Source organism: Mustela erminea, chromosome 6, assembly GCF_009829155.1.
Source record: "Mustela erminea isolate mMusErm1 chromosome 6, mMusErm1.Pri, whole genome shotgun sequence".
Taxonomy (NCBI): Eukaryota; Metazoa; Chordata; class Mammalia; order Carnivora; family Mustelidae; genus Mustela; species Mustela erminea.
The window spans coordinates 25,336,523-25,362,625 of NC_045619.1; the positions used below are offsets into that span (position 1 = coordinate 25,336,523).

Here is a 26,103-nt window from a genome sequence, read left to right on the forward strand (position 1 = left end):
CAATGTAAAAAATAAACACAAATCTGGTCAAACATCTAAGTGTAATTACAAATACACAGGAAATACAGGGGATAGAGGAATACAGGGACATGATCAACAAAATCCAGGCTGTGGAACACTCTACAGGAGAAACTGCCAGTTTTTCGTCAAATAAATTGGAAGGACAAATAAACTAGAAACAAAAAACCAAACAAGAAAACCTTTAAAGCATACTATGTAAAATAAAATAGCCGCTGGAAAATCAGAAATAATATTCATGTAATATCCATTATTACTTAAAAAATTTAAGTAACATGCACGATTTAGATTTCTAATACATTTTTAAGTGTTTAAATTTTGAATTTTAACTTTCCAACTAAATCCTTGAGAGCAGATATTAACCTTATACTTTTCTATACATCCTCCTCGCTCTCCTACCTACACAGCACTAGTATATGTCCTCGTGTCAAATGTATTCGATATCATTTGTGCTAAATATTGAATTTGTTAATGGTATCTTGTTTCTAAAGAATTTTGGCACTGGAAAAGATTTTGGAAGCAGTCTGAGCCAGTCATTTTAGATAACGACACTGAGGTCCCTCAAGGAGCAACCTCTATGGAAGCCTAGTCTAGGTGAGCTCTCCACCGCATGCCCTGCACTCGGAAACTAAAAACTCTTAAAACTTAGTAGGAATTCATGATGCATGCCTTCGCTTCCCAGGGAAACTAGCTGAGCGCTTCCCCACAAACCGTAAATAGCCGCGCAGGGGCGCTCCAGCGCCGCGCATGCGTAGAGGCACCTTCGCCTACCGCGTTCGCGGGCACGACTGGGAACTTTTTTGGTCGGTACCGTCTGGCCGAGTATGCGCTTCCTCCCGGTGCGTTTTGAGCGCCGCATCCGGGAGGCTGGGCCTACCGGACAAGATGGAGCTCTTGCAGGTCCTGAGACGGGGGCTGCAGCAGGTCACCGGCCACGGCGGCCTCCGTGGCTATCTACGGGTTTTCTTCAGGTAGGCGGCCAGAGCCATGCTCTTGGCCTCTTGGACTATACTTGAGTTAGCTGGTTTCTTGGAAGGAGTCCCGGTCTTGGGTCCCTTGGAGAATTCGCAGCTCTCGTCAAGGACAATCTGCCCCATCTCTGCCCTGCTTCCCCAGGCCGAAGTGTGGGTGCAGGAGTCTCCCTGAGACAGGATCAGAGCCCGCTGTAGAGACTGTAAGAGTGGAGGGCGTGTGGGCTGCACCCCTGCCCGGCTTCCTGGAGAGTCGTGCGCTTTGCCTAACACTCTGACCTTGGGGAAGTTTCTACCTTCTCTGGCCTTCAGTTTCCTCCTCTATACATTAAGGCTTTGGCCGAGATGGTAGTCATGGTCCCCGCTCGTCCTGACATTCGTGCAGTTGGGGGAGCAGCCTCGTGCGCGGGAACCCAGAATCGAGTGAAAGCCTTGGAGACATGAGAATCATTTTAAGATGATATCCTTTGGCTTCGGTTTTTGCTAACTCCAGTGTCTCATGGCCTTGGAGGAATAAGAGAAAAGTCGTCTTGTAATTTGAAGATATTGCATCTATATATTTAGTGTAATTTTAAGCCTATCCTTTGAGTCGATCTTTCCACGTGTCTACATGGTGCTGGGGGCAACATGAGCAGGCATTCTGGAGCTTTTCTTACCTGAAAGCCGATTCTTCAGCAGTGGGTGGCTTGATCCTGGAGATGAAGGCTGGAAGTGTACAACTAGTGACCATCCCCAGATCTCATTTTACTCGTTGATGCAGCAGCCTTTGTTTCTGAAAGTTGTTATACTCACTGTATTAAGTTTGTGCTTTGAACAAAGAACCATTGTAAAATCTCTCTCTTTTTTGGGATATTCACAGGGCCAATGATGTGAGGGTTGGTACCTTAGTAGGGGAAGACAAATATGGAAACAAATACTATGAAGACAACAAGCAGTTTTTTGGTGAGTATATTATTTTTTGATACAAATATCGAGAGTGAGATTGAGACTTGGCTTTCTTTTCTTTTTTTTTTTTTTTTAAAGCTTTTATTATTTATTTGACAAAGAGAGAGATCACAAGTAGTCAGAGAGGCAGGCAAAGAGAGGGAGGGGGAATCAGGCTGCCCACCCAGGGGAGAGCCCGATGCGGGTTTCTATCCCAGGACTCCGAGATCATGACCTGAGCCACCCAGGCACGCCATTGTTTTTTTTTGTTTGTTTGTTTATTTTTAAAAGATTTTTTATTTTTTTATTTGATAGCGAGAGAGAGCTGGAGGGGAGGAGCAGATGGAGAGAGAGAAACAGACTCTCCATCTGGACGCTCTGGGATCATGACCTACCCAGGCGCCCTGAGACTTGATTTGACTCTGCTTTCCATAATGTACAAAGAGCTTCTTTAATGACTGTAACCAACATACATTTTTTTAAAATTCCATGTGATTATGTTATGTATATTGTTTGTAAATGGAAATATTTTTACCTAAAACTTAGGGGCCATTTTTCCATAGTAGTAAGTTGGATGTATCTACAGCATTCTTCTTTGTTTGAATTTGTTTGTTGTTTTTTCTTTTTAATTTAAAAAATTAGCATTCTTTTTAAAAGTACACAATATTCCAATGTGTGAAAGAAGCATTCTTTTTTCAAGTACGTCACTACTGATAAATACTTAGATTGCCTTCAGCCTTATGCTATTAGAAACAGTGCTGCAGTGACTTGCTTGTAACTACATCCAAATTCATTTGTTTAAATATTGTAAGAATAAAGTTCCTGAAAGTAGAATTGCTGAGTCTAGGATGTACCTTTAAAATTTTGGTGTTTGTATATTGTGAGATTGTTAAGTCTCATCTCTATCATCATAGCCTATTCTGTGAAACCTTTTCCAAGGTGTTTTCATCTGCCTTCACATTGCCCTGCCGAACTGGATTATAGTTTACTTTTAGTTACTTATTCTCAAGATTGATTTCTCGAGTAGAAGAAGCAAATCTGGAATTTTTTTTTTTTCCTGCAAAAAGCTTTATTGTTTCCATTTGGTCTAGGCCTTGGGAGAAGTCACTGGGATGGTTAAGAAGCCACCTTGGGGCTGCACGGAGAGACCCAGGCAGATATCTCAACACCAGGGAGATGCCAGAGGGGTCCCTCAAAGGCACCTGGGCTCCAGAGGATCCTAATTGTGCTTGAAAAATCTGTATTTCCTTTAATAGATAAGGTCGTATTTAAATAGCATTAGTTAATGTTTGTTGATTATGTGTTTACCTAGGAAAACTTTTTTTTTTTTAAAGATTTTATTTATTTTTTAACAGAGAGACAGAGATCACAAGTAGGCAGAGGCAGGTAGAGAGAGAGGGGGAAGCAGGCTCCCTGCTGAGCAGAGAGCCTGATGCAGGGCTCAATCCCAGGAGCCTGGGATCATGACCTGAGCCGAAGGCAGAGGCTTAACCCACTGAGTCACCCAGGCACCCCAGAAAACTCTTTTATAAAGGGTGCCTGGGTGGCTCAGTCAGTTAAGCCTCTGCCTTCAACTCAGGTCATGATCCCAGGGTCCTGGGATCGAGCCTCGAATCCAGCTTCCTGCTCTGTGGGGAGCCTACTTCTCCAGCTCCCTCTGCTTGCCACTCCCTGATTTGTGTTCGCTCATGCCTGTGCATGCTCTCTCTCTATCATATAAATAAAATGTTTTAAAAAAAGAAAACTCTATAAAGTAAATGCAGATTACTTTTTGTTTATTGGCTTAAAATCAATTATAGGATGAATTCAGTATTTTCTGTTTGGGGGGTAGGGGTAGTAAGGAAGAGGTGAAAGGAATTAACATTTATATACTTTTTTGCCCAATGCTAAACTAGATGTATATGTATGATAATTAATTTTCATAGCACATGAAGATGTAGGTGTAATCATCTTTTTTTTTTTTTGAAGATTTTATTTTTTTAAGTAATCTCTACAGCTAGCATGGGGCTTGAACTTACAACCCTGAGATCAAGAGTCTCATGCTCTACCGATTGAGCCAGCCAGTGCCTCTGTATTCATCCATTTTTAATAGAAAAACTGAGGCTCATAAATCTTGCCTAAAATCCATTCATATTATGTGACAAAGTCTTGATTAGAATCCACGTCTTTGGGGTGCCTGGATGGCTCAGTTGTTAAGTATCTGCCTTTGGCTCAGGTCATGATCCCAGAGTCCTAGGATTGAGCCCGGCTTTTGGGCTCCCTGCTCAGCGGGAAGCTTGCTTCTCCCTCTCCCACTCCCCTTACTTGTGTTCACTTTCTTGCTGTCTCTCTCTCTGTCAAGTAGATGAATAAAATATTAAAAAAAAAAAAAAAAAAAAAAAGAATCCAAGTCTCTGCTCAACTTAAGGACCAATGGTAACAGTTGTGTAAGTTGTAGTTAGGCCCCCAACTATTCAATAGCAATTTGTTAAATAGCAAATACTGCCATGCTAGTCTGATGACATGAGCTGACTTACTAATCTAACCATTGTCTATGTTTGCTTATGATCACCGGCTTCCAAAAGGATCTCTGGTGATCATTTAAAAATATTTATATGGAAATACATAATTTGAGTGTGACTGCTGTGAATACATTTCTCCTGTCCCCATCTCAGGAAAAACAGTTTCTCTCCTGAATACCCTGCGTAGCTGGAAACACATTCCCCTACTCTCCTCTGCTCCCTTGGCAGAAGGACAGGGGAGAAGTGAGAGTTCTCTGTGGGAAATAACTGAGCCCCACCCACAGAGTGGTCTCGGTCTCATTTTAGGGATTTTGCTCTTGCAGCTGCCAGGCTGTTGATAAAAGCTTGTCATACACTTCCTGAGGCATGCCTCTACCCAGGGTGCTATTCCTTTAACTTTTCTCTTATGAGCAGATAAAAGTCTTTTTATTTTTTTAATAAAAACTAGTTGTCTTCTTTGATATTATACAATTATGTTTAGTTTTGTTTTTGTTTTGTAAAGGTTGTCTTTATTTCCTCACATCTTTGTAAATGTTGATCTTTCCACCCAGGCCGTCACCGATGGGTTATATACACTACTGAAATGAATGGCAAAAACACATTTTGGGATGTGGATGGAAGCATGGTGCCCCCTGAATGGTAAACTAGTCAACACTTTCTTTTATTTGGCTTGGCAGTATTTGTTTCATGACACAAATATTTACTGAATATCTATTTATAGACCAGTTAGTGGTGTTCTGAAAGTGTCTGTCCCAGGTATGGTGAATGTGTAGTAAATAACCCTAAAACTTTGTGTCTTAAAGCAGTGAGTATTTATTTCTCATAGTTTTTATGGGTCAGGAGTTCAGGCAGTATATAGTCAGCTTATCTCCGCTCCACAGGGTCAGGTAGAAGACTCAGAAGCTGGAATGCAGAATCACCTGAAGACTTGTTCATTCGGTATCTGGAGGTTGGTGTTGGCTGTCAGCTGGGGACATCGCTGGGGCATTGGATTGGAACACCCTTAGGTAGCTGGGCTTCCTCAGGCAAGTTCTCTAGAGAGAGCACTTGGCAAAAGCCCTGTTGCCTTTACTGACTTAGTCTTGGAAATCATCCAGTATCATTTCTGCACCTCAGTGGTTGAGGCAGTTAGAAAACGGTGTCTAAGCTTAATGAAAGAGAACATAGACCCTATCTCTTGGTGGAGGCATGTCAATATCACATTATATGTTGGCATATATAATTGTATGGCTGTCTTTGGGGAAAAACAGTATGCCACATTATCACCTGGCTGTGGGTGAAGGGAAAAGGAAAAAGAATTCTGACTCTGAATATTTGGCAATGTGACTTCATGCAAGTTCCTTAATCTTTCTGGGGTTTAGTTTTCTCCTCTAAAATGAGAGCCCTCAAATTCCTTAGGTCTCTAGAAACTAATTTTGTAATATACCTATTTTGACATTGAATTCTAAACGCTCTTACTTGAATTATCAAATTTTATATAAAATATTTCAAAGCAGAGTGCTCAAATCTTTTTCATCGACACAGTTAAACTGGGTACCTGTTACCGTCAGTCTAGAAATTTTCACCAAAAGCTAGAATTAAGTAGATTAGGTTAACTGTGACATTTTATTTTAGTTGAATTTGAGCATCAGAAAGAATTTCAGGCTCTCTTGAGTAGAAACTGGAATTATCTCATTATCTCAGAGTATTCATTTTATTTCTGCAGACTCAATTAGAAATCCAGGCATGTAACATAAGTGGGTGAAGTTCAGCGTGAGACAGTTGGGAATAGTGGGGACTATAAAGGGCTGAAAAGCACATACTCTGTCAAAGAGGGCAGCAGTGCTGTTCATCACCCCTAGTTCCATCAGCTGAGAATTCAACCAGTGGTTTCTATATACGATTTTTCAAGAGAAAGTGGAAATGTGTATTTCATTGGGACTTTTGTTTGTCTGTTTAAGATTTTTAATTTATTTTTGCGAGAGAGAGTGTGTGTGCTCACGAGCATGAGCCGGGGAAGGGGCAGAGGCAGAGGGAGAAGCAGGCTCCCCGCTGAGCAAGGAGCCTGATGGAGGACTGGATCCCAGGACCCTGGGATCATGACCTGAACTGAAAGAAAGACGTTTCACCAACTGAGCCATCCAGGCGCCCCACAAAGGAAAAGTTCTTCCAGGAAATTAAAAGTGCTACTCCAGTGAACACAAGCACGGTAAGAAAGTGCCGATATGGAGAAAGTTTCAGTATTCTGGCTAGAAAAGCAAACCAGCCACAGCATGCTAAGCCAAAGCCTAATCCAGAGCAAGGCCCTAACTCTGTCTAATTCTCTGAAGGCTAAGGGAGGTGAGGAAGCTGTGGAAGAAAAGTGAAGCTAGCAGAGTTTGGCTCATGAAGTTTAAGGAGAGAAGCCATCTCCATAACATCGAAGTGCAAGGTGAAGCAGCAGGTGCTGATGGAGAAGCTGCAGCGAGTTCTCCAGAAGACCTAGCTAAGGTAATTAGTGACGGTGATTACAGATGTTCCATGTACACGAAACAGCCTTCTATTGGAAGAAGATGCCATCAAGGACTTTCATAGCTAGAGAGAGGTTAATACCTGGCTTCGAAGCTTCAGAGGATAGGCTGGCTCTTTTATCACGGGCTAAGCCAGCTGGTGATTTTTCAGCTGAACCCTGTATTCACCCACAGTTCAGAAAATCCCGTGGCCCTTAAGTCTGATAAATCTACCTGTGCTCTATCAGTAGAACAACAAAGCCTAAAGGACAACACATGGTTTGCTGAATATTTTAAGCCCACTGTTGAGACTGACTGCTCAGAAAAAAAGATTACTTTCAAAATACTACTGTTTACTGTTTACTGCACCTGCTCACCCGGGAGGTCTGGTGGAGATGGACAGTGAAGTTCATGTTGTTTCATGCCTGCTGACACGGCATCTGTTCTCCAGCCCACAGATCAAGGAGCAAGTTTGATTTTCAGGTCTCTTTTGAGAAATACATTGCGTAAGGCTGTAGCTGCCACAGGTAGTGATTGTTCTTATGGATCTGGGCAAAGTAGATTGAAAACCTTCCCAAAAGGAGTCACCATTCCAGATGCTATTGAAAGCATTTGTGATGTCATGGGAAGAGTTCAAAGTATCAACATGAACAGGAGTTCGGAAGAAGTTGATTCCAGCTTATTGCTCATGGATGATTTTGAGGGTTCAAGACTTCAGTGGATAAAGTAACAATGGAGCTTAATGTAGAAATAGCAACAACTAGACTGAGAAGTGGAGCCTGAAGATGCGTCTGGATTGCTGCAGTCTCGTGATGGAGCTTGAACAACTGTTGGGAGGAGTTGCTTCTTATGGATGAGCACATAAAGTAGGGTTTTTTGTTTTTTTAAAGATTTTATTCGTCTATTTGATAGCGAGAGAGCACAAGCAGGGAGAACAGTAGAGGGAGCGGGAGAAGCAAGCTCCCCGCTGGGCAGGGAGCCCGATGCAGGACTCAGTCCCAGGACCCTGAGATCATGACCATAGCCGAAGGCAGGCAGCTAACCATCTGAGCCATCCAGGCGCCCCATAAAGTAGTCTCTTGTAGAATCTACTCCTGGTGGAGATGCTGTGAAGATTGTTGAAATGACAACAAAGGTTTTAGAATATTAGATAAACTTGGTTGATAAAGCAGTGGCAGGTTTGAGAGGATTGACTCCACAATTTTGGAAAAGTTTTACTCTGACTAAATGCTGTCAAACAGCATCTCATGCTATGGAGAAGTTGTTCATGAAAGGAAGAGTTCATTAGTGCGGCAGACTTCATTGTTGTCTGATTTTAAGAAATTCCCACAGCCACCTCAGCACCCTGGTCAGTCAGCAGGTGTCAGCCTCAAGGCAAGACCCTCTACCAGCAAAAAGATTAAAACTCCCTGAAAGCTCAAAACAAAAGAAAACCCTTCCTAAAAGCTCAGATGATGGTTAGTATTTTTAGCAATAAAGTATTTTTAAATCAAGTCATACGTTGGGGTTTTGTTTTTAGACACACTGCTGTTGCACATGTAATAGACTATAGACAGTATAAACATAACTTTGACATGTACTGAAAAACCACAAAACTCATTTGACTTGCTTTATTGAGTATTTGCTTTACTGTGTTAGTCTGAAACCAAACCTGTGATTTCTCTGAGGTATTTCTGTATTGGATTATATCTTTATAATAAAACTTAGTGGCTCTTAACGTGAGAAAGCAGCAGTGATGTTACATTTGAGGCTGGATTTTGTTCTCTTTTTATTTGTTTTTTAAGATTTATTTACTTAGGGATGTCTGGGTGGCTCAATCAGTTAAGCGTCAGCCTTCGGCTCAGGTCATGATATCAGGGTTCTGAAATCAAGTCCCATGTCAGGCTCCTTGCTCAGCAGGGAGCCTGCTTCTCCCTCTGCCTGTTGTTCCCCCTGCTTGTGCTGTCTCTCTCTTTCCAACAAGTAAATAAATAAAATCTTTAAAATACACACACAGACACATAGACACACACATAGACACACATATATACACACTCGCCCTACATTGGAAGCAAATATTTAAAAAAGATTATGTGAGAGAGAGAAAGGAACGTGCACACGTGTGTGGGGGGAGGGGCAGAGGCAGAGGGAAAGAGGGAGGCTCAAGCAGACTCCCTTCTGAGCAGGGCCCCCAGCTCTGTACTGTGACTCTGAAATCATGACCTGAGCCAAAGTTAAAGAGTCAGATGCTTAACCTACCAAGCCACCCAGGATTTTGTGGTTCTGTTAAGGTCTGAAGGGCTGTGATTTTAGGTCAAGAGCTGTCTACTTTCTCTGAAGGGGCATTTTATATGTCAGGGGCACTATTGAGTCCCAGGTCTCAAAGTGGAATTTGGTTTTAGGAGGTAAGGTGTCCTACTTACTTGTTTAGTTGATGATTTGGGGGGCGGTGTTGGTCCTGGGAGGATGCAGAAGGCCTGTGGCCTGTCTTGTTCAGATCTTAGATGGATTGAGATCTGTCACCTTCAAAGCACTCAGCATTTACATCGGTGCTCATATACTGTGTTTTGGGAGACTGGGGGGTGGGGGCAAGGGGAGACTGATTTAAATTATGTGATGAAACACATTTAAAATGATAAAGTAGTAAAAAAATATGAAAAGATAAAAGTACTAAAATCAGCCAAGAAAGTTCTTTTGTATGATCTGAGATCACACAAAAAAGAAGGTTCAAAGCTGTAGAAGATAACATCTCTCCAGCAGGAGCCTGAGGGCAGTTGAGGATATAGAGCTGAATTTCTTTGTGGAGAGGATCCTCCTAAGGGCTGAGTACCTTTGATGACCCTTGCTTGTAAGGGGAGCTTAAAGTCTTATGATGTAGGGAGAAGTGCTTTTGGACAAGTTTAGCTGTTTGTTTCTCAGAAGCCCCCTTTGCTGAGTGTAATACACTGTGGAATTCTAAATTCCTGGATTCTTACAACCTTTGATCTATGAAAAAATTTGAAGTTGGGTTGATTCATCTTTAGAGAGCCAGGTATTATCTTATATATAAAGTAGTGAATAACAAACACAGTTTATCATCGTTATTCATTCAGATAACTATTGCGTGCTTACCAGGTGCCAAGAACTATTGTAGGCACTGGGAATACAACAGTAATACAGCAAAGTTCTTGCTCCCATTGCGGGGAAGGCAGGAAAACAAAAGGGTTCTGTATATGTCAGGCAGTGATAAATGCAAGGAAGAAAACACGAAGCTGGTGTTCATAAGCGGGTAAAGCACAATGGGAAGTTCCGGTGGCTGTTTTATTTGGAGGTTAGGGAAGGCTTCTTTGAGAAACTGGCATTAGAAGAGAGGAGGGAGAGAGCAGGAGAAGTGCTGTGGGGGGTGAAACGGGGGTGGCGGTGGCAGTGCAGAGCTCCAGGCAGCAGGAACCACAGGGCAAAGGCCTGTGTGTTGAGATTTATTTGCTCGTACTCAAAGAACAGCAATATGGCTAGTTTGGCTGGAATTGAACAAGTGAAAGGAAGACTTTAGGTAATGAGGTGGGAAAAATAGCTAGAGCCTAGATATGTAGATGTGGGGAGCCACGGTTTTCTGGCTTTTTATCTAAGTTTCTTTGAAAGTCACTGGAAGGTAAAGTAGGATGTGATCTGTTTTACAATTTTTTTTTTAAGATTTTATTTATTTATTTGAGAGAGAGACAGTGAGAGAGAACATGAGAGGTGAGAAGGTCAGAGGGAGAAGCAGACTCCCCATGGAGCTGGGAGCCCGATGCGGGACTCGATCCCGGGACTCCAGGACCGTGACCTGAGCCGAAGGCAGTTGCTCAACCAACTGAGCCACCCAGGCGCCCCTCTTTTACAATTTTTTAAAATTGGGAACAGTCCTAAACTTTCTGAGAAGTTACAAGTATCTGAATCATTTCAAAGTAAGTTGCCAAAGGGATGACCTGAATACTCACGTGTGTGATTCCTACAAACAAGGATATTCCCCGTAACCACAGTTTACCCATCAAAGGCAGAACATTAACAGTGGTATACGACTACTGTCTAGTCTTCAGACCCCATTCCATTTTCATCACTTTGCCAGCAAGGTCTCTGATAGCCAGAGGATATAATCGTGCATTTCATGTGGATATCATTTCTCTCTCGTCTCATTCTAGATTTGTTCCTTAGCTTTTCTTTGATTTTCATGATCTTAATACTTTTGAAATTTGCAGGCCAGTTATGTCGTAGAAAGTCCTTCAGCGTGGGTCTGTCAGTCTAGTCTCATGGCTACATTCAGGCTTTGTATCTTCAGCAGGAATATCACAGAAGCCATGTCATGTTCTTGTTGCATTCTGTTAGGTGGCACCCTATATTTGTCGTATTAGTGATGGTAAGTTCTCTCACTTGAGTAATTCAGGGTGGTTTTTCCTTTCTAAAGTTTTGGTGGTTCTGCCAGGTTTTTCCTTTCTAAAGTTTTCCCTTTGCAATTAATTAGCATTTTGTGTAGAGGTACTTTGAAGTTATATAAGTATCCTGTTACTCATCCCATTATATAAGTCTACTCATTTATTTATGTCCATATGAACTCCCCTCCTAATAGTCGGTTATAGGGGCACCTGGGTGGCTCAGTTGGTTAAGCATCTGCCTTCGGCTCAGGTCATGATCCCGGGGTCCTGAGATGGAGACCTGCGTCGAGTTCCGCACTCAGTAGGAAGCCTGCTTCTCCCTCTCCCTTTTCCCTCTCCAGCCTGCTTGTGTTCTCTCTCTCTCGTTTGCTCTTGGTCTCTCTCTTTCTGTCTCAGATAAATAAATAATAACATAAATAATGTATAATATAAATATAAATAATAAACAATAAAAATAAATATATAATATAAATAATAAAATCTCTAAAAATAATAATACTGGGTTACTATATTTGTTCCATTTATTTATTCATTCATTCATTCATTTGTTTTTCCACTCCACGTATTTTGCTTATCGCCATATCCCCTCTCCTCTGGAAACCATCAGTTTTCAGTATTTATGGGTCTATTTCTGCTTTTTATTTTATTTTTAAGATTTTATTTATTTGACAGATAGAGATCACAAGTAGGCAGAGAGACAGGCAGAGAGAGAGGGGGAAGCAGGCTCCCTGCTGAGCAGAGAGCCCAATGCGGGGTTCAATCCCAGGACTCTGGGATCATGACATGAGCCAAAGGCAGAGGCTTTAACCCACTGAGCCACCCAGGCACCCCTGGTTTGTTTTTTATATGTTTTGTATGTTTGTTTTACGTAAAATCATATATTTGTCATTCTCAATGTGACTTATTTCACATAGCACAATACCCTCTGGCCATCCACATGTCACAGATGATAAGATCACATTCTTGTTTATGACTGAGTAATATTCCACTGTATATGTACACCACTTCTTCTTTATCCATTCATCTCTGGGTGGGCACTTAAGTTGTTTCCATGTCTTGTCTATTGTAAACAATGCTGGGGTTAACATAGGGGTGTTTTCGTTTTCTTTGGGTAAATATGCAGTAGTGGAATTACTTGATCATATGGTAATTCTAATTTTAATTTTTTGAGGAAACTCCAGTCTGTTTTTTGCTGTAGTTGCACCAATTTCATTCCCACCAACAGTGCACAAGGATTTTTTTCTCTGCCTCACCAACACTTGTTATTTCTCATCCTTTTGTTGCCGGCCATTCTGACAGCTATAAGGTAATGTCTCGTTGTGGTTTTGATTTGCGTTTCCCTGATGATTAGTGATTTTGGATATCTTTTCCTGTATTTGTTGACCGTCTGTATGTCTTTGGAAAAATATCAGTTCAGGTCCTCTGCCCATTTTTTTTAAAAGACTTTTCTTATTTATTTGTGACAGAGAGAGAGATCACAAGCAGAGAGGAGAGGCAGAAGGAGAAGCAGTCTCCCCACTGAGCAGGGAGCCTGACTCAGGGCTCAGTCCCAGGACACTGGGATCATGACCTAAGCTAAAGGCAGATGCTTAACCAATTGAGCCACCCAGGTGCCCTCTCTGCCCATTTTTTTTTTCTTTTTGAGATTTTATTTATGAATTTGGAAGAGAGAAAGAACATGAGCAGGGGGAGAGAGAGAAGCAGACTCCCTGCTGAGCTGGGAGCCCAACATGAGGCTCAGTCCCAGGCCTCCGAGATCATGTCCCAAACAAAAGGCAGTCACTTAACTGACTGAGCCACCCAGGTGCCCCTGCTCATTTTTTAATCAGATCATTTGGGGTCTTTTGGTGTTGAGTTATATACATTCTTTTTTTTTTTTTTTAAGATTTTATTTATTTATTTGACAGAGATCACAAGTAGGCAGAGAGGCAGGCAGAGAAAGAGGGGGAAGCAGGTTCCCCGCTGAGCAGAGAGCCCTATGCGGGACTCGATCTCAGGACCCTGGGATCATGACTTGAGCTGAAGGCAGAGGTTTTAACCCACTGAGCCACCCAGGTACCCCGAGTTGTATACATTCTCTATATATTTTGAATATTAATCCCTTATTGGATATGTCATTTACAAATACATTCTCCCATTCTCTAGGTCACCTTTTTGTTTTCTTGATGGTTTCATTGGCTGTGCAAAAAACTTCATTTTGGTGTAGTCCTAATGCTTTAATTTTGCTTTTGTTTCCCTTGTCTTAAGGGACATGTCCATAAATATGTTGCTAAGGGCAATATCCAAGCGATTACTGCCTATGATTTACATTTTTAAAGCATCTCTGCCATTGCTGTGAAGAATGAGGAAAGGGGCAGTGTGGAAACAGGCTTATCACTTAGGCAGCTGTTGTATGTAGTTGTCTGGGCAGGAGATGTTGGAGGCTGGACTAAGGTGCTAGTGATGCAGCTTGTGAGTTTTGGGGTACTAGTTGTGCATTACTGTATAATAGATTATCCCAGATTTAGCTTAAAACAATAAACAGTATCTCACAATTTCTGTGCTTAAGGAACTGAGTGCCACTTAGCTAGATTCATCTGGTTTAGGACCTTTCACAAAGCTACACTCAGGATACCATTTGGGGCTGCAGTCCCCTCATGGTTTGATTTTGGTCAAATTCATTCACATGGCTGTCGGCAGACCTCCAGGATTTGCTCCTGTGCTCACTCTTGCGGGCCTCTCCACAAGGCCATCTCTGGACATGGCTTCCTGAGAGCAAGTAAAGAGATCACCTGAGATGAAAGCCACAGCCTTCTGTGTATGAGTAGTTTTCTTTTCTTTTCTTTTTCTAAGATTTATTTATTTTAGAGAGAGAGCAGAGGGAGGGGCAGAACTGCCTGAGCTACCCAGGTGCTGTTTTGTTTTGTTTTTTTAATTGATGTGTAGTTAACACAGTATACGTTAGGCCCAACTTTTCTAAAACCTGATCTCAGAAGTGACATTCTACAGTTATGCTATATTTTAGTTATTAGAAGTGAGTCAGTAAATGCAGCCCATACTCATGGAGAGAGGATGAAAGGGGAAAAAACTTCAGTCTTTTCCTTCCTCAGTAGGGAGAAACCCTGTTCTTCCCTACCATGTGTTTCTCTCGTGAGTCTCCTCGTACTACTTGTACAAAACTCTTCACTTCTGACACTTCTGGTCACCAAATGTGTTGAGATTTCACCTCACAATAAGTAAGTCTCTGACACCAGCTGGGCGTCCTACAGTTTAACCCATTTTTGACACTGGAGATGGCTAGCATCCGATCCCATAGGTGAGGTTCACTTCCCACAAGACCATGCTCCTCTACCTCGTGTTCAGACGGTACTCTAACTTAGTGTCTGCTTTTTTTTTTTTGTTACAGTACCTTTATTTTCTTATCGAAGTTCTATTCTCTTATAGGTTCAGCAGTGAGATTTTAAATTTCTTTTTCAGGAGTTTATATTAGCTTAACTTGACTGAACAGAATACTCAGTTGTCGGTAGATTACAAATAACTGTTTTATACCACTTTTGACTATCCTCAATTTTATCTTTGTTTTAAATTAGCTAATTGCCACCATCTATATTGCAATGCATAAAAATCTTTATTTTTTTAAGATTTTATTTATTTATTTGACAGACAGAGATCACAAGTAGGCAGAGAGGCAGGCAGAGAGAGAGAGAGGAGGAAGCAAGCTCCCCGCTGAGCAGAGAGCCCAATGATGTGGGGCTCGATCCAAAGACCCTGAGATCATAACCCGAGCCGAGGCAGAGGCTTTAACCCACTGAGCCACCCAGCCGCCCCTAAAAGTCTTTATTTTTATGGTAGTTAGCTTTTGCATAGAGTTAAGCAACTAATAAACCAAGTAAGTAATTAGTATCTGCATGAAATTTGACAAGGTAAGATGGTGGAGTGTAAATTGGCAGAAAGTTCGGGCTCTTTTATATATAATAGTATAAAATTATTGTTTCTACTTAGTTGAAACAAAGATGCTTTTTTGTAGTTTGAAGTGTTGGAACCCTAAAATCCTTTAAATCAAGTTAAAACAAACAAATATGGCTTGCCTAGATTTTTCTCTACCGTTTGTATACTCTTTACCCACTTGGTGGCACCTTATGTTCATTTCTAAGTAACGTCTTCTCTCCGTTAGTGTAGTGCAGCCACTATCTCCTAGTATATTGATTTTTCTTACTAAGACTAATGGTTAAATTACTGAAGTAATTCATAAATACATTCTTTTAAAAATAATAGCATATGTTGAAAGTTTCCCTTTTTTAACAGAAAATAATTTTGTTCTTGAAGATTTTTGCTGTGCCGTGGTGGAATGAAATGTTTCCTGCTTCTGAGAATACCTTTTCCTTATGGTCAGCTTTTTTTTCAGTTACCATCTGATGTTCTGGATGCCTTTTGTGGAAAAGTGGGGTACAAGTTGGGATGGCTTGGGGGTAGGAATCAAGGATGCTTTGGAGGTTTTGAGCTTGAGAGGTTGGGTAGATGGTAGTACCATTCATTGAGATGGGGAGACCGGGGGAAGGGTCGGATGGGCAGTGGAGGGTTGCAATCAGAAGCCTCTTTTTTGGATGTAGTAAGTTTGAGATAACCATCAGAGAATAAATCTCTCTAGTGAACATATAAGTCTGGAGTTTGGGACAAGGTCAGGCTAGCAAAGAAGAATGAGAAGTAGCTAGGCGAGAGTAGCATTTCAGCAAAGGTAAGAAGGCTAGCCATACTGATTGTTGCTGAGAGATTACATAGGATAAGGATAGAGAAGTGTCCCATTTGATTCGGCAATATGAAATTCATGGAATTTGTTCTTCAGAATGTGAGAGATCATGGGGTATTGGTTCAGTGGTTGAGCATCTGACTCTTAATTTTGGCTCAGGTTATGATCTCAGGGTATGGGATGGAGCCCCTGGCTCCACACTGAGCGTCTGCTTGAGGATTCTCTCCCTCTCCATCTGCTCCTCCCACTGCCCACATACGCCTCTCTCTCTCACTCTTGCTCTCAAATAAGTAAATAAATAAATCTTAAAAAAAATAAATAAATAAAAGAATGTGAGAGATCAGGGGTGCCTGGGTTGCTTACTTGGTTGAGTGTCTGACTCTTCATCTCCATTTGGGTCTTGATTTTAGGATTGCCGGTTCAAGAAAAAACCTGAAGGATCGGAAAAGTTTTTAAAGAATTTGGCAGGGAGCAGAGATAATCTACATAGCCCCCTACGAGACAGCCGCTGTCAACATTGGGCATATTTCCTTTAGTCCTTTTAAATAATTTTTTAATGTAATGGCTCATAATCATTCAAAGTTTTTTTCCTTAGTATTATAGGCAATTTTCCGTGTTCTTAAAACAATCAGTGTAATCACTGTTAATTTTTTTCTAATTATAAAAATATACAGTTGTTGTAGAAAACCTGGACAATCCAGAAATATATGAGGTAGAAACAAAAATTCTGATTCCTTGGGCGCTTACGTAAGCATCTGCCTTCTGCTTAGGTCATGACCTGAGGTTCCCCAGATTGAGCTTCGAGTTGGGCCCCCTGCTCAGCAGGGAGTCTGTTTCTCCTTTTCCCTCTGCCCCTTCCCCCTGCTCTTGCTCTCTCTTTCTCTCTTTTTTTTTTTTTTAAACACTTTCTTTATTTGACAGACAGAGATCACAAGTAGGCAGAGAGGCAGGCAGAGACAGAGAAAGGAGGAAGCAGGCTCCCTGCTGACCCGAGAGCCTAGTGGGGTGCTTGATCCCAGGACCCTGGGATCATGACCTGAGCCGAAGGCAGAGGCTTTAATCCATTGAGCCGTCCAGGTACCCCTCTCTCTTTCTCTGAAACAAATAAGATCTTTTAAAAACCCACAAAACTCTTAATTCCTTGGCCCAGAAATAAGCACTGGTACTATTTCATTCATTGATTGAATATTTGAGGGTTTGCTTTTGAATAGGGAGGAATAATTTGAAAGGATCATAGTATATCTAATATATTAATCGTATTCTCTTTAGAAGAAGTTTTGTTATTATAAATAACTAAATATAGATATGTATATGTAAATATATATATATACACACATATATATCTTTATTATACGTAACATTTTGTTTGCCGTTCCCTCTTCTCACTTAATAAGTCACAGACTTTTGGGGCACCTGGGTGGCTCAGTGGGTTAAAGCCTCTGTCTTCGGCTCAGGTCATGATCCTGGGGTCCTGGGATTGAGTCCTGCATTGGGCTCTCTGCTCAGCAGGGAGCCTGCTTCTCTGTCTCTCTCTGCCTGCCTCTCTGCCTACTTGTGATCTCTGTCTGTCAAATAAATAAATAAAATCTTTTTTTATTTTTTTTAAGATTTTATTTATTTATTTGTCAGAGAGAGAGGAGCGAGAGTGAGCACAGGCAGACAGAGTGGCAGGCAGAGGCAGAGGGAGAAGCAGACTCCCTGCCAAGCAAGGAGCCAGATGTGGGACTCGATCCCAGGATGCCGGGATCATGACCTGAGCTGAAGGCAGCTGCTTAACCAACTGAGCCACCCAGGCATCCCTAAATAAATAAAATCTTAAAAAAGAAAAAAAAAAAAAGTCACCGACTTTCCCCGATTTCACTAAATATTCTACTTGTCAGTTTGAGGTTTTTAGTGTCTGAGAAGCTTTTGATGTATAAAGGATTAATGGAAATTTGGGTTTAAAATTAATATGCTGTTTATTACAGCTGAAATTTTTATTATCACAATTTTTGAGTTTTTGCTTTAATTTCAGTTAGTTAACACGCAGTGTTATGTTAGTTTCAGGTGTACAATATAGTGATTCAGCACTTGCATACATCCCCGGGTGCGCCCGACAAGTGCACTCCTTGATCTCCATCACCTATTTTGCCCATCCCCACATCTCCCCTCTGGGAATCATCAGATTGTTTTCTATTATTAAGAGTTACAACTGCAGGGACTCCTGGGTGGCTCAGTCAGTTAAACGTCTGCCTTTGGATCAGGTGATGATCCCAGAGTCCTGGGATCGATCGAGTCCCACATGGGGCTCCTTCCTCAGTGGGGAGCCTGCTTCTCCCTCTGCCTACTGCTCCCCCTGCTTGTGCACACACACATTTCTCTCTCTGAGAAATACATAAATAAAATCTCAAAAAAAGAAAGTTACAGCTGCAATTTTTAAAACCTAGTTGTTCTTTAAGTCTTGATGTCCTATTTATAAATAGGATAACAAGGTTAGTAAATTGAACATTTTTGCATTAAAATAAAGAACAATTATTTTCTCTTATGTGATGAATGTTTGATAAATTATAATGGAAAGGATTAAAATCTCCTAAACAATTGTCTCCATTTGCAGTTTTTGTTAATTACATCCTTTTCAACATTTTAGGTCACATTTATAAATACAGTGTATTTTATTTTTTTCAATATCTTCAAATGTCCAACATAGATAGATGAACAGACCTATCAGACAAAATGTTTCTAAGCTTTTCGATGACTCATGTTTAGCCAAGCCAGACGCTGAAGGGCCATTCTCACAAGTCTCCCTAATACCCAGTCTGTCAGCAGGTTCTTTGTGCTTGATTGCTGAATAGGTCCCACCTTGGATCATGATCTTTATCACTATTTCTCTGGTCCAGGTCACTGTTCTCTCTTTTTCCTGAAACAACATTTTTTTTCTTAGCTATTTGCTTGTTTGTTTATTGAGAGAAGGAGAGAATCTTTTTTTTTTTTTTTTATCACAGTTTCTTTTTCCTTTTCTTTTTCAAGATTTTATTTATTTTTATTTGAAAGACAGAGATGACAAGCAGACAGAGAATCAGGCAGAGAGAGGAAGGGAAGCAGGCTCCCTGCTGGACCCTGGGATCATGACCTGAGCTCAAGGCAGAGGCTTTAACCCACTGAGCCACCCAGGTGCCCCGAAAGAGAGACTCTTAAGCAGGCTCGACCTTATGACCCTGAGATCATGACCTGAGCTGAAACTTTATCCTTTAATCTCATTTGCAGAGTTTTAAGACATAGAAATTTCAGTTTTTATGTAATAGAATTACACTTTTTTTTCTTTATGGCTTTTTGCTTTTAATGTTAATCTTAGAAATTGTTCTTCACATTTTATAAATACCACTCTGTGAATATAAATATTCACTCACATTGTATCTGAGCAGCATTAATCTGTCTGGAATCTGTTTTGATACATGGTTTAGGAAATCTAACTTGATTTTTTCCCAACAGTATTAATCATTCTAGCATAATTTGTTGAGAAATATTTAGTTTCCCCAATAATTTGATATGCCAGGATCACCTTATATATACTTTCATCTGTTTGGGGAATTTTATTCTGTAGTATTATTGTACTTATTTTTTTAACTAGCTTTTATACTGATCTAATATTTGAGCCTTTAATGTCTAGTAATGCCAGCCTTTCCTGATAGTGGTGAGCTTTCAAAATTTTCTTGGGTAGACTTTCAGCTGATCCTTAGAATTATAATTGCCAAACCCTATTGGGACTTTGCTTCATATTGCATTAATTAAAAATAACACAGCTACTGAGCCAGCGAGATTTGAGTTGCCTGTCTTGTAATGAACTATTTTTTTTTTTAAGATTTTATTTATTTGACAGATCACAAGTAGGCAGAGAGGCAGGCAGAGAGAGAGAGAGAAGAGGAAGCAGGCTCCCTGCTGAGCAGAGAGCCCGATGCGATTCAGGGCTTGATCCCCTGAGATCATGACCCAAGCCAAAGGCAGAGGCTTTAACCCACTGAGCCACCCAGGTACCTCTATTTTTGTGTTTTTTTTAAAGTGTAAAACTTATCATCCCTATCCTGGGGTTAGATGGATCTCAGGATTTTGGTGGATACTTAGATCCTATCATAATCCTAATACAGTTTCATCTCTTGATTATAATTTTTGGACCAAAATGTTCTTTTCATCCATTGAGAAGTTGTGTTCAGGCCTCAGCTTTGTGCCATATGTGCTGTGGAATCTTGGGAAAGTCATTTCAATTCTGTTTGCTCAGTTTTAAAACATGAAGTACCAGGAGGGAGACAAACCATAAGGGACTCTTAATCTCACAAAACAAACTGAGGGTTGCTGCAGGGAGAGGGGTTGGGAGAGGGGGGTGGGGTTATGGACATTGGGGAGGGTATGTGCTATGGTGAGTGCTGTGAAGTGTGTAAACCTGGCGATTCACAGACCTGTACCCCTGGGGATAAAAATACATTATATGTTTATAAAAAATAAAAATAAATTTTAAAAAGTGATTACTGATAAAAAAAATGAAGTACCTACATTAGTATTAAATAAGTGACTGAATGGTGTTTATGGGCATAGTTCATAAACTAAAGTGGGAGAGGGTAATCATTTTAGTGTGATGTGTATTTTTACCTCAAAAAAATCACATTTTTCTTTAGTCTTTCATATATTTTTAAACATAATTTTATTTTTTAAGTAACCTCTACACCAACATGGGGCTCGAACTCACAACCCTGAGATAGTTTTGTGCTCCACCAACTCAGCCAGCCAGATGCCCCTCATATCCGTTTTTAGAAAAAATTGAAGAAAAAAACTTTGGAATTTTTATGTCCGGTGATGTTAAGTGAAAACATCTGAGAGTCACCTAGGTGGCTTAGTCGATTAAGCACTTGCCTTTGGCTGAGGACGTGATCCCCAGGGCCTGGGATCGAGCTCCACATCATGCTCCATGCTCAGCAGAGGGTCTTTTTCTCCTTTTCTCTCTCCCTCTGCCTCTCCCCCTGCTCATGCTCACACTGTCTCTCTCTCTCGAATAAAAGTAAAATCTTAAAAAAGAAAGAAAAGAGAAAAGGAAGAAAGAAAGAAAGAAAGAAAGCAAACATCTGAAACATGAACATTATGGTCAGAAGCCAGCCTTGATTCTCAAAATTAATAATGTATATTATCCAAGGAGAAGTAAGATTCAAAACTGCCTAGATTTTTGTTACTGTTGTTTTATTTCTGGGAATTTTCTGGAAGGGAAAATTAAACTTTCTTTGTTTTCAGTAACATTTTTTAATTAAATGAATCTTCATCTGAAAAATACTATTTTAAAATTATAATGCCATTTTTACTTGTATAGGAGCAATTGTAGCCCCAATTAAATAACAGTAGCTAAACCAAAAAGAGATAAATCAGAAATTACATTAGAGAAGAAAACATGTACAGATATGCCATAGTTGTAGGTGTTCAGGACCTGGCTGCTGTGAGCTGAGTCTAACCTGCAGTTGTCTCCAGAGCCTGGGCCCTCAGCGCCTGACCCTCCTCATTCCTGGAAGGACTGATGTTCCAAGGGATCCCTTGACACTTCTGGGCCTCCATGGGCCGCAGGTGGAGCAACCAGAGTAAAAGGACCACTTGGGAAAGGCTGGAAGTTGGACTTACATTGGCCAACATTTGCCAGTTGTGACTGTTTTCTTCTCTTAGCTTCTTGAGTTTTCTGTCCATCAACACAGCTGCCATATAGCTTTCTTGGGCTCTTTTCCCACGGAAGAGGATCTCCTTTTTACAGTAGGAAGTATTTCTCTCCAGTTCTTTGCACATATCTTCCTCCATCTTCTTGTAGAGGTTGTGAATCTGATACGTGGAGTTCGTGTTTCCACACATGTTGGGAAGTTTCTTCTTTATTTCCAGGTGGTGTATTTCCTGCTCAGATCATTGTCCCTGAAGTTGCATGACATGTTCTTAATGTAATTCAGCAGCTTCACCTGCTGAATCTCACTTTCAAGCTGTGAATTTTCACACTGCAAAGATGGCTTCCTCCATTTGGAAGCTTGTTTATCCTGTAAGCTCTTCAGTCATTTGCTTTTCTTCCCCCAGTTTTCTGGTTATTTCTTGACTTTCCTCTTGAGAACTTTAAAGGCTCCATTGAAGTCCACGTCATCAGTGATACACTTCAGATCACCTCCGTCCAGGAGACAAGGTCGTTACCGTTTTCTGCCTCACTGTTTGGTCAGCTTCACAGTTCATGTGATCCCAGTGTGATGTCTAAGGGGACAAGGCAAGGGGATGGTCCTCAGCAGGTGTCCAGCCGTGGATGCTGAGTGGCTGACGTTGTCTTTCAGTTCCTGTCCCATTCGTGCATCCGGCGGCTCCAGCCCTTCTTCCTCCTGATCCTTTCCCTGGACTCTGCTTCCATCTCACAGTTCTTGGTGGAGCAGGTCCGGACTTCCTCAAAAATGAGTGTTTTCATTCAGATCATCCATTATTTTCCTCTGAAGCTGTTCTCCATTCTCTGATGCCTTTTTTAAAATAAAGATTTTATTTATTTATTTGAGAGAGCGAGCACGAGCATTGGGAGAAGCAGATAGGGAGGGAGAAGGAGGCGGAAAGAATCTCACGCAGAGCCTGCGCTGAGTGCTGAGTCCGGCACCGGGCTTGATCCCACGACCCTGGGATCATGACCTGAGCCGAAGGCAAACGCCCAACCTACTGAACTACCCAGGCATCCCCATTTGCAATGTTTTTTTAAAAAATATCTATTTTATGTGGCATATATTTTGATTTCTTAAGTTTCCTGTTAGGCTGTTTTATTCTTCACAAATAAATCTCTCCATTTTGTGCTGTGAATGGTGGACAACGTCACACTGAGGAACTATTTAAATGAAGAAGAGAGAGTGTCCTTCCCTGTTCCTTGACATACTGTTCCTCTTAAACAACTGAAAATAGGATCAACCACTGATGGGATTTATTTCCATTTGGGTTATATTGTAATAATGATTTAATATTTTTGTTTCCATTTATTTCAACACACTTCAATATATTTGAGTACTGGGTTTTTTTCTAAAATGTAATATATTTTCTTTATAAATATAATCTCTTTTGAATTTATAATTTTCCCCTTCCTGTCAGTTTTCTTACTACTTGTTTTCATTGACTCTAGCATCAAGTTTAAGCAGTTTTATATTTTGTCCTTTAAAATAATAATGGTGATATAAAATTGAAGTGGGTTTAATGCCAGCTACAACATAGTTTTGTAAACACTGCTGTTAGGCCATTGACATCTTTAATTTATTGGAATAAAAATGACCCAGCTGAGTGCACCCGGCTGGCTCATTTGGTAGAGCATGGGACTCTTGATCTCAGGGTTGTGAGTTTAAGCCCCAGTTTGAGAGTAGAGATAACTTAAAAAATAAAAAATAACTTTTATGACCCAGCTGAAAATCAGTTTGGCCAAAACTCTTTGGTGTGGAAACCTAAAAGGTATGATTTATTTAGCCTCTATTTAGTAACAACAGAAGGTTACATCAGCCTAGCAGATTATAAACATGTTCTTGTTTCTTATAGCTCTTCATATTACCATCATGAGAATAAATTATTGCTTATTCATTCCTTGACTTTTGCCTGTAGCCTTGCTGAATTAACATTTTCAGGGGCACCTGGGTGGCTCAGTCGGGTAAGCATCTGCCTTTGGCTCGAGACATGGTCCAGGGTCCTGGGATCAAGCCCCATGTTAGCCTCCCTGTTCAGTGGGGAGTCTCCTTCTCTCTCTCTCTCTGCCCCTCCCCCTGCTTGTGCTCTCTTTGACTGTCTCTCTCAAATAAAAAAATAAAATCTTTTTTAAAAAGTTCAGGTTTTATGTATCATGGCAAAAAATATTTTTAGTTTTCTTGACCTTTTTCTGTTTCTCCATGAGATCTTCAGTCCCTCACTTAAATAACTGAACAGATATATGTAAGATTTGGTCTCTGATTCCTTAAGTATCATTTTAATCTTCAAGAGTCTTGACAGCAATTGACAGCAAAATTTTGAATAAATTTTTCTATTACTTTATTAAAATAAATTGCTTAAGCTGCCTCGACAAGGTAAAAGTTAAATATCTCTGCTGTGCCTTAAACTTACGTAAAGCTCCTTCGTGTGAGTATCAGCCTTGGTTTTGACAACTAATCCCTCCTTTGAGCGGCTAGTGGAGCCTGTCTCACTGCCATCATCTCAGAGGTTCAAAGCTCATGTTCATAGTCACAGTTTATTGGTCCAGGTCACTTTCAGTAATCCTGTTTCCGCCGGAGAATATGAGAGAGACGCCAGTCCACTGTGTGCAGACGTCTTCATTCTTTATTTTGTTAGCTGATCATGATGCGTCTTTTTCTTTAGACACAAATACAGCAACAACAGCAACAGTATCCTTGGTTTGGGCCAGTTTCCTAGCTATATCTATCAATTACTGCTAGCGAATATTCTTATACTTAAATAGCATCATAAACTTTTCTCATTAGCTTTAGTCTTAGTTATTTTATTGAGAGCTCCTCCATTTCCCTTTCCTCTATAGCTAGAAAGTCCAGGTTTTTGTTGTTGTTGTTGTTGTTGGATTTTTTTCCCTTGAAGCCACATTTCTCTGTATGCTCCCTCCCCTCACGCCCTTTTCCCATCACAGCATCCTGTCTCATGAGCTCCCGGCCTTGGGTGATCTGCTATGAATTCTCTCTGTTTCCTGTCCCATATCAATTGGTGTGGCTTCCTATTCAGCTCTACTCTTTGACCATTGCCCTTTAGTCCTTCTTTCTTTGCCGTTAGCAGAAGCAGCTTTGGTCTCTTTCCTTTCTAACACCCATGTACCCAGCTTCCTTTGAAATTAAATTGTTAAACACTCAAAACTGAAATACTTGGGAACTTTAGGCTGTGATTTAATGTTTTTAATATAACAAGTTGTATGTTCTGTAAGATTCAGTCACAAGCTTGAATTTAAGGTGCTAGCAGAGAGGCTGCTTCTTCAGCAGGAGCCTGGTTGAGTTTTAAGCTAGAGCTTCACCCACAGAGCAGCCTCTAGTGTCGATCAGCAACACTGGGTGCAGCAGTTCTGAAATCCCTCCTTACATCTACAATTAGGACACTTATTTTAATCAATAGTAGCATGTGTTAATTGGCAGCATTTTTGTCTTAGAGATACATAAAATAATGTATATCTTAAAAACGCTAGTGTCCTCAAGATACAGTAACAATAAAAGCAGTAGCTAACATTGTTGAGTACCTAGTGTGCACAGGAATTTTTCTAGGTACATTTAATCCCTATGCCATCCTTTGGAAGTCAGGATGCTCAGATGAAAAAGCTAAGATGCCTGGGTGGCTCAGTGGGTTAAGCCTCTGCTTTCGGCTCAGGTCATGATTCAGGGTCCTGGGATTGAGCCCCGCATCGGGCTCTCTGCTCAGCCGGGAGCCTGCTTCCCCCTCTCTTTCTCTGCTTGCCTCTCTGCCTACTTGTGATCTCTCTCTCTCTCTGTCAAATAAATAAAATCTTTAAATAAAAGAAAGAAAGAAAAAGAAAAGGCTAAGACATAGCAGTTCAGCTTGAAGCTGAGATTTGAGCTCAAGCCACAGAGTAGCCACAGAGGTGCCCGCTTCGCCTTCCTCCCACCACACTGCTCTGCCTCTTGTAACTGTCTCTCTTTTCCTCTTTAAGGCATCGTTGGCTTCACTGTATGACCGATGATCCTCCAACAACAAAACCACCTGTTGCTCGTAAATTCATCTGGACAAATCATAAGTTCAATGTGAGCGGCACTCCAGAACAGTATGTACCTTATTCTACCACTAGAAAGAAGATTCAAGAGTGGGTCCCACCTTCAACACCTTATAAGTAAAGACACTGGAGAACAGATCGAACATGTGAAATACGGGGCTGTCCATGTAATTGCACTTTTCCTGGTTACTGTTCACTTGATTAAAATTGTTTGATTAAGCAGTGTCTTTTGTGTCTTTTTGCCCTTTCTTTTGTTGTCCGTGAGCTGCAGAATGGAAGCTGACAAACAAGGGTCATTGAAGTAGACTTCTGTTGGGTGGTGCCCAGTTTACAGCTGCCCCGCCTCTCACCCCACCCCCGCCGCTGTAGTCACGTGACGTCTGTGCCCCACGACCTGGCGATTGAGAGGGGAAGACCTAAAG

At 41.0% G+C, this 26,103-nt stretch overlaps 1 protein-coding gene across 1 annotated transcript; it reads left to right on the top strand.

Moving 5' to 3' along the window:
• The first annotated feature begins 809 nt into the window (after positions 1-809).
• On the top strand, positions 810-25,900 carry NDUFA12 (NADH:ubiquinone oxidoreductase subunit A12). The gene is made up of 4 exons (XM_032346748.1): positions 810-989; positions 1,849-1,931; positions 4,966-5,053; positions 25,622-25,900. Exons 1-4 carry the CDS (start codon positions 904-906, stop codon positions 25,800-25,802), a joined length of 438 nt encoding a protein of 145 aa, XP_032202639.1. The 5' UTR covers positions 810-903; the 3' UTR covers positions 25,803-25,900.
• The last annotated feature ends 203 nt before the right edge of the window (positions 25,901-26,103 follow it).

Excerpts from the sequence above, each read along its gene's own strand:
- NDUFA12 (XM_032346748.1), top strand. The coding sequence starts at position 904 with ATGGAGCTCTTGCAGGTCCTGAGACGGGGGCTGCAGCAGGTCACCGGC. Across the intron at positions 990-1,848 it reads TATCTACGGGTTTTCTTCAG|GGCCAATGATGTGAGGGTTG; the intron begins GTAGGCGGCCAG and ends GGATATTCACAG. Across the intron at positions 5,054-25,621 it reads AGCATGGTGCCCCCTGAATG|GCATCGTTGGCTTCACTGTA; the intron begins GTAAACTAGTCA and ends TTCCTCTTTAAG.